The sequence below is a fragment of the Erythranthe guttata genome, chromosome 7, assembly GCF_056151865.1.
Source record: "Erythranthe guttata isolate IM_541 chromosome 7, IM_541, whole genome shotgun sequence".
Taxonomy (NCBI): Eukaryota; Viridiplantae; Streptophyta; class Magnoliopsida; order Lamiales; family Phrymaceae; genus Erythranthe; species Erythranthe guttata.
The window spans coordinates 2085231-2094687 of record NC_142539.1 but is presented as its reverse complement, the minus strand read 5'-3'; the positions used below and the strand labels follow the sequence as shown (position 1 = coordinate 2094687).

The window sequence follows — 9457 nt, the reverse complement described above, 5'->3', positions numbered from 1 at the left end:
AGCGGAGCGCTTTTTAAGGCCTCGAATACGAACAATCGCTAAAGGACAGGTATTTCCGTTAATACTGAAACATGAGGCAGCATCTCAAACCTTCCTTCAATTCCACGAAAAATCTTTTTCCCTTTTCCCCAAAATTAAAATTAAATAAATAAATCACATAAACTCAGTTGAGAAATCCCAAATCTGAAATCTCACTCCAACTGAGAACACAAATTTCAAGTAATTCAAATTTTTCTTTTTTTTTCTCTCACACAAAAAATGGCCACCCAATTTCACACACTCTGGAGCTCACGCGCCGCCGCGCCGCTCATCCACCGCCGCCAATTGAAGAGCCCATTCCCCCACTTCAGTAACGAGACGCGATTCCACTCCAAACAGCTCCTTAGGAATTACAATTGCAACATTCCCGTAAGAATTTCGAGAATCAGCGCCGCCGCCGCCGCCGACGATGGGGGCCGGGACTCGTACTTGGATATGTGGCAGAACGCGGTGGATCGCGAGAAGAAGTCTGTCGATTTCGAAAGGATGGCGGAGAACCCCGTCGAATCCGGCGGAAAGGAGGAGAGCGACGAGGAATTGGAGCGGAGGAATCGCGAATTCCAGAACCTTCTACAGGTTCCTCCCGAGGAAAGAGATAGGGTTCAACGAATGCAGGTCATCGATCGAGCCGCGGCGGCGATTGCAGCCGCGAGAGCGTTGGTGAAGGAGAATTCTCAGCCGGTGATGGAGGTTTCCGGCGAAGGGACGGCTGAAACTGGCGGCGGAAAGATTGACGATCAACAAAAGGGTAAATTAAGCAATTTCCTCTTTTTTATCTATTTTGTTTTGTTTGTTCGTGTGTGTGTGTGTGTGTGTGTGTGTGTGTGTGTTTGTAGATACTAAAAATTCTGAAATAATTTCTAGTAAGCTAAATTAATGTATGTGTAACAAAATTGAGAATTTTCATACACACCATTTGGATCAAGAACATTGTGTGTAGATAATCACAATGAAAGATAGCTGCACATATATATAAAGCTCAAGAACTTGTTCTCGAGTTTGTGTAGAAAAAGGGCAATTTCGTCTAACTTCACAATTCCCACTTCGGTTAATCACAAGTAAATTGAATTGCAAACAAGAAAGAATCGTACGAAAACCAAGATTTTACCTTTACAATCATCATATTTGAAAAATGTTGAGATGGACTTTGTGTTATATTCAATCAGGTAGCTCAGGTGTAGGAACACCGGGTCCAAGTTTCTGGGTGTGGACCCCACCACCAAGCGAAGATATTTTCGTCGAAAACAAAATGAAGCCAGCTGCAAAAATTTCTCCACCTCCACCACAAGTGCTCGAACAGGATCGAAGTTTAGATATTCTATCGATCCCGTTTGAAACTTCAACTCTTCAAAATACGAACAAGATTTCCCTTCCTCCACTTCAGTCCCTTTTGAATGCAGAGGAAGCACGCGAAAACGAGCTTGGAGTTCAGTTCTCGGCACATGCAGCCGAAGCGGCCGATGCGCTGAGTGAAATGACCGAAACGCCATTGTGGGGAGTGAATCCCGATGGGTCGAGGTGGTGGAAAGAGACTGGGGTTGAAAGAAGGTCCGATGGGGTTGTTTGTAAATGGACTTTGACGAGGGGCGTAAGTGCAGATGAAGCTATTGAGTGGGAAAACAAATATTGGGAAGCTGCAGATGAGTTTGGGTATAAAGAACTCGGTTCGGAGAAATCCGGGCGTGATTCTTTGGGGAGTGTTTGGCGTGAGTATTGGAGAGAATCCATGATGCAGGTTTGATTTTTTTTTTTTTTTTTTTTTTAATGTTGAAAATCGAATTGGATGGTATATGAGTAACTAATGAGGAAAATGCATGCAGGTTGAGGGGCTTGTGCATTTTGAGAAAACGGCGGATAAGTGGGGAAAGAATCTGCAAGGGGATGAGTGGCACGAGAAGTGGTGGGAGCATTACGATGCTTCGGGCCGGGCCGATAAGTGGGCCCACAAGTGGTGCAGTATAGATCCGGAGACTCCTTTAGAGGATGGCCATGCTCACATTTGGCACGAGAGGTAGTTCTTTATCTTTTATCTTGTCTTACAAACATGAACCCGAAGATATTTAGATTTTTTTTCTCGCATTTGCCCGATGAATTGAGTTGCAACTAAAATTCGATGAATCAAACTATGCATAAGTATGGATAAATAAATTAGCCTATTGTCTCCAATTAGGGGTGGAAATTGGAACTAAATTTCCGAATTCCGCTTATTTCGATCCAAAATCATTTCAATTTTCATAATTCCGATTTTTTATTTTTCCGATCCTTTTTTTTTTGGAATGGAATTGGAATTAGTTTTTCACTTCCGAGAAAAAATGATTTTTTTTCTTTCCAAAACTGGCAATTCCGACCCTATTCGTCCGATTTCCACCGCTACATCCAATGTTTGCCTTTGCGTTTGATCGGCGAAATTTTGTGCCAATGACGCTTAATTTTTATTAAGGCTAAGCCCTTTTCTTGATTTATTGGGGTATTGTGTATTGAACCCAAAATCCAACTATAAATATAAGACTGCATACTCTTTATCTTTGTTGATCTTATCTTTGATTCATTCATGCACCTTTTATTGATTGTCGTGTTCATTTTATAATTATTATTGATTTTTACGGTAGGTGGGGTGAGAAGTACGACGGGCAAGGGGGGAGCACAAAGTACACGGACAAATGGGCGGAGCGCTTCGAGGGCGACGGTTGGTCCAAATGGGGCGATAAATGGGACGAGAATTTCGATCCAAACGGGCTTGGTGTGAAGCAAGGGGAGAAATGGTGGGAGGGTAAAAATGGGGCCCGTTGGAACCGGACATGGGGCGAGGGCCACAACGGGTCGGGTTGGATCCACAAGTACGGGAAAAGCAGCTGCGGTGAGCATTGGGATACTCATGTTGAACAAGAGACTTGGTATGAGAGGTTCCCACATTTCGGTTTTTATCATTGCTTTGAGAACTCGGTTCAACTACGTGAAGTCGAAAAACCATCCGAATAATCGCATACATGTATAGTAGTGTATGTATGAATTGGGAGTTTGATATATTTGAGTAAGAATAGGTGGTGTTTGGCTTCTTTGACGTTGGAGAAATAAAATCCTTTTGTTCCATATGTTTATCCATAATTCAATTTCCTGCTTTAAGTTCTGGTTTTTCTTTTTGGCAAATATTTTTGGGTCTGGTTTGATAATTAAGATAATTAATCAAACAAGAAGAAATAAACAAATAAATAAAGATAAATTTATAACTTAATATATTATATTAACCAAAATTACAAAAAACCCCTGAACTTAGGCTAAATAACAAAAACCGTGTACATTCCATTATACATTTTGTTAAATAGGATTTTGTTAAATAGGTGAGAAATAACAAAGTATATTCCTTGGAATCCAAAAAAAAATCGTGGTGTAATACGGAAACAAACCTCGAGGTTTATAGGTGGGTGAATTCGTTATTTAGCCTAAGTTCAGGGGTTTTTTGTAATTCGTCACAGCCCCAAATCACACAAATCTTTTTATATATTAATATATATCTATGTTTTCAAACTCTTCACTCTCCAGCAGATTCAGAATACAGATGATGCAAAACTTGTTCGGCGATCAATCAGAAGAAGACGAAAAGGAGGTGGAGGCGGTTGAATCTGAGCGTGAATCCAATCGTCAACCTGATTACGCCTCCGTATGGATTAATCTCTCTCTCTCTCTCTCTCTCTCTCTCTCTCTCTCTCTCTCTCTCTCTCTCTCTCTCTTCTTTCCTCCTTTTTAAATAATTTGATTCAATTGCCTTCCATTTCTTACCTTATGAGCAACAAAAAAATTAAGACCTTAGCAGTATTGAAGCTAATTGGCCATGCATTGAAGCAATGTACGTAAACTTAATTTTTACGAGCGTAAAATCAAAAAACTTAAATTTTATTTCAGATAAATTAAATCAATACAATTTATTTCATATCAGTGCTTGTAGGTTTCTCCGAAAATTGGGTTATGAAACTATTGTCCATTTTCACGAGTCCAACCGATGATGCTCGCCTAAAAAGTAATATGTAATTGTATAATTGTAAATTGTCACTCTCTTTTCTTGCAATCCTGGAAAATCGATATAATCTAAAACTATTAATTACCAACCAAACAATACTTAAGTACTAAACATCTTGACTACCATGCAGAAAAGGATTTATACACTTGACATCATTGCATCTGCTAAGCAGTAAAAGATCCTAAAATTATAATTGCTAATGTAATAATTACAAGACAAAGTTGATATTAACAAAGAGAAAAAAGTTTGTTGGAGTGTGTGTGTGTGAGATTGTTTGTTTTAGTTTTGTGTGTGAAAAATGTTGTGCTGGAGTCTGTGTGTGTGCGCGCGTGCGCGCGTATGAAATGTGTGTTGGAGTGTGTGTATAAATGCGTGTATGCGTGTGTGTCAAAACTGTGTGTGAGTGTATCCATGTATGTATGTATGTGTGTGTGTTTGTGAAAAGTGGACTGTGTGTGTGTGTCAATAGTGTGTTGGAGTGTGTATGTGTGTGCGTTTGAAAAGTGTGTTGGGGTATGTGTATGTGTGTGCGTGTGAAAAGTGTGTTGGAGTGTGTGTATGTGTATGTGTGTCAAAACTGTGTGTGAGTGTATGCATATATAATATGTATTTGTGTGAAAAGTGGAGTGTGGGTGCGTGTTGGAGTATGTATATGTTTGTGTGAAAAGTGCTATTTTAGCAATGTTTGAATTTTTCCCGTACTAGATTAAGTATAATACCAATTTTGTTAATAAGATACTATACGATGCCTGTCAGTTGGGGTTTGTAATCTACCATCACCTTAATATTCTACAATTTGAATGTAATATTCTCATATATCCAACGTACATCTATTAATTTATTGTTATTAAGCTACAAAAGTTTGAAGCATTCTCAATAAATACCATACAAATAGATTACTTATTTTTTCAAATTCAAAATTAAAGATAAGAAACTTCAGGTCCAATACCATACATTAAACTGCTGATATAATAGAAAAAGATGTGTAAACCAAAAAAAAAAAATCTGATCCCTAAGTTTCAGTAATTTTCTATTATAATCAAATTGATCCATTTTTCTTCAAAAAGTTTCTCTACTATTAAGAGTAATTTTATCGGAGTAACATTGAAATAAAAAGCTGTTTACTATTTTTTTTTTGGAAACTTTGGCACCAATGCGTAAAAATAACTGCTCGAGAGAACAGGTTTAGAAGAAAATCAAATGATAGCAAAGATATAATTCAAGACTTTATTATCGTCCAATATAAAACGGATTATTCGATGCTACATCGAATGAAATACATTTTTCTTCAAAAAAAATTCTCTACTATTAAGAGTAATTTTCTTGGAGTAACATATATTTTTTTTAAACATTGAAATAACTTTAATAAAAAGTTGTTTACTATTTTATTTTTTTTGGAAACTTTGGCACAAATGTGTAAAAATAACTTTTCGAGAGAACACATTTTTTAAGAAAATCAAATGGTAGCAAAGATATAGTTCAAGACTTTATCATCGTCCAATATAAAAACGGATTGTTCGATGCTACATCAAATGAAATACATTGTTTGATTTGTAACGTTTTCACATGCAGCAACGGGCAAATAAACCCTCTCATAACAGAACTACCTACCTCTATTTCTTACTCAACTCAGCGGATAGAAAAAGTAGTATAACTTGATTAAAATTATTTATATTCGACAATTGTTACAATTTAATCGCATATTAAGTAAACCATGGTTAGTTTCCTTTCTTACCATCGAATTAATTTCTTATTTCAAAGATAGAATAAGGTTGTAGATTATGGGTAACTTTTGTGTGGTTGAAAAAAGAAAAAATCAGGAAAATAAAAAAATTAAAGAAAAATGCAATTAATCACTTTCAGAACAAAAGTATTGAAACGAAATGCAGAGGATTATTACAACCACAGAGGCTAATCAATAAGCCAAACTATGGTGAAACTGAAACAAAACGGAATCTACATATATAATTGGAATGGAAATGTTCAATTAAAAGAAAATTAGATTGAATCTACAGATATAATTGGAATGGAACTCAGAAGGGTGGTTTTCGTTTCTGATTTGGATTTTGGATTTTGGGCGGTTAGAATGAGTGCCGTCCGTTCAATTCCATTTTGGAATCCGGACCCTTTTGTCACGGACTTGTTCCCTTAACAACGAACCGCCCGAAATGTGTTGCGAATGCTAAGTCGCCCATCGCGATAGCTAAGTCGCCCCTCGCGATAGCGAATGCTAAGTGATGGAAACGAAGAAAGAAGTTAAGAAGGCGAGAGAGTTTGTAAGAAAGTACTTTATTGCTTAAGTGCTTGTTGGATTTCTTGGATGATTACAAATGAGGACCCTACCTCTATTTATACTAGTCCACCTCATCAATGGACGGTGGAGATCTATTTGATCTGACGGTTGGGAGTGGTTCTCTAGAACACTCCAAAGAATTCCTAAAATATCTCTATCTACCTCTATACATTTGGGCCAACTTGGGCCTAACCCTATTTGGGCTAAATCTTGGACTCTTTAACCTCTCCAACCCAAGGGAAATTGGCAAGGGGTTGGGCCAAAACTAGCGGGCCGTGACACTTTGCTCTTTTTTCTTGTTTATTTCTTATTATATTTTTAAGAGTCGTATTAACAATTAATTACTATACACCTGTTTTAACTTCTAAGCACACTTAAAACTAATCTATTTCAATCTAAAAATTTCGGAAAATGATTTTTTAAATGTCGTTCGAGCTTTAATAATAATGTTTCGACTTCAAACGTGATTTTGATCATTTTTAATTCCAAATTTTGCAATAAGAAATTTCGGAAAAGGGATGTGAAAAATAGAATTTGTAGTATTCTGAGTTAGTTTTCTAATCCAACTTGAATCGCCAAAATTGGATGCCGGACGAGAATGATATACATGAATCAATGGATATTGCCCACAACTTTGATGTATTGAGGTAACTAATATTCAAAATGTGACTCATTCATGCATAACTTTGTCACATGGCATCCAATCTAGCGGATTTAAGTTGGATTAGAAAGCTAACTAAAAGGACTATAATTTTTGTGTTTCGAATTTTGCCAAAATCAAAATAGAAATATGTCAAAATCAGGTTCGAAATCAAAGCGACATTAGTAAAATTGAAACGACATTTAACATTTCAGTTATCTATTTTAGAGAGTACTTTATTTTTAAATTATATAAATACCATGCATTAATTTAACTATGTGTTGATTATTAGATAGTAATAGAAATAACTGCATCAAATTGAGTCTATTCATAGTACGAAACGGTTTATACTATGTTACATCCGGTGAAATACAATGAGCAGATTTTTACTATTCATAAGAAAACACACACACCCAGTTTGGTGTATAGATCAATGGTAAAAATTCACTCAGTGTAACCTTAATCGGCTGTAGCATAGAAATAACTGTACGAACCACCTATTTACAAAAATAACCCCTCTTTTTCCCATAATTACATCCACATTTCCGTAATTTGTAGATTTCTTATTAACACCCTTTTGCAGTGGGGATGTAAGAAATTTACAAACTGCACGGAGCTGGATGTAATTTCTCAAAAAGAAGAGATTTTTCTATAGTTACACTTTACCTCAGGGAGATGGTTGTAATTTATCCACTTATTCAATTTTCCATGTACTTTATCACTTATTCAATTTTCGTTCATAAACAAGATAAAATTACAATTTACGTCTCTAAACATGTCACATTTATGTCATTTTTGTCCCTCCTTCTATTTTTCCCATTCATGTAAATGTAGGATTTTTTAGAGGAATTTCACACACCCAGATTTCTCTTTAAATCCCTATTCCCCAATTTTCGAATTTTCCTACTAATTTGCTCTTGGGGAGAATTTTGAATTTACTCACTGCACTTTAATTTGAGTTGTTGCACATTCTCTTGTCAATAGAAAAAAAAATACATTTCAAGATTGAAAACAAAATTAAACATGCAACTTTTAGCTTTTATGATATCATTATACTAGTTGGAATTGCCAACTCTTTGATTAAACAAAAAAAAATACAATTATTTAATCAAGCCAAATTAAGTAATTATATTTAATTTACTAACCGACTAAAAAAATTATTATATTTTCATATACCACTTGTTAAATACAATTCTTCACGATATTATTAATTTCTGTGTGAGATTTTTTTTATTAAAAAAAATTAATAATAATTTATTAAAGAATAGTTAATTTTATTTTATTGTTGAATTGATTAAAGAATAATTTTATTTTTCGGAAATTTGAATTTCGAAATTTAGAGTTGTTTTGAAAATTAAAAAAAAAAAAAAAAAAAAAAAAAAGTTGGAAATTCATCCGTAGCTTGGTCATTCCCAATTGGACAATAATAATTAAAAACAAAAATGAAAAAAAAATAATAAATAAAAGAAATGAGCAGGGGACCATTTGCCGAGAGACACGTGGCAGTTTATAGAATTAAACTCCCATCAAATTAGATTGTACGTTAATTTTAAAATTTATAAATACCATTAAATTAATATTCATTTAATATTTGTAGATTAAGTAGTAGTACTGGAAAGAAGTGCATCAAATTGGGTCTATCAATAGTACCAAGTACCAACCAATACAATCTTAATAAACAATTAATTATTACGAAAACCAATCAAAGTTTAGGTAGTAAACTTCGCAGAGGTTGTCTCTCATTGAAAAAACTCCTGATAATTAATTATATTTTTCATCCTTATACTTTATCATTTATTCAATTTTCCTCCATAAACAAGATAAAGTTATAATTTACATCCCTAAACATGTCGCTTTTATATCATTTTTGTCACTCATATTTTTCTATTCATGTAAAGCTAAGATTTTAAGAGGAATTTCATTTACAGCGAGATTTCTCTTTAAAACCTGAATCCTCAATTTTCAAAATCTCCTACTAATTTGCTCTTCGAGTGAATTTTGAATTTACTCACTGCACTTTAATTTAAGTTGCTGCACATTCTCTTGTCAATAATTTTGAAAAAAAATATACATTTCAAGATTTAAAACAAAACTAAACCTACAACTTTTAGCTTTTATGATATCATTATACTAGTTGGAATTGCCAATTCTATAATTAAACAAAAAAAGATATAATTATTTAATCAAGCCAAGTTAAATAATTACATCTTTTTAATATGTGATCAACAAATTAAGTTAAAAAAAAAGGCCATATATTAATATAGTGACTAGTATATATACCACTATATAAGTATAAGTTTGACCTACTTTTAATCCTTATAAACCCAATGTTGACTTATTTATGATACAATTTATGTAAACTATACCGAAAATAGGTTGCAATTTACTTTGTTTTCTTGTCCCCCTTGAATTTCCCACATACTATAAAACCCCCCACAAGAATTCAGCTATACTCTACACAACACTCTCT

The 9457-nt window shown here is 34.6% G+C and overlaps 1 protein-coding gene across 1 annotated transcript; it reads left to right on the top strand.

The window, feature by feature from the left end:
- LOC105969624 (protein LIKE EARLY STARVATION, chloroplastic) lies at window positions 1-3162 on the top strand. Its single transcript, XM_012994397.2, has 4 exons — window positions 1-787; window positions 1206-1774; window positions 1860-2050; window positions 2649-3162. Exons 1-4 carry the CDS (start codon window positions 259-261, stop codon window positions 3016-3018), a joined length of 1659 nt encoding a protein of 552 aa, XP_012849851.2. The 5' UTR covers window positions 1-258; the 3' UTR covers window positions 3019-3162.
- Window positions 3163-9457: the final 6295 nt, after the last annotated feature.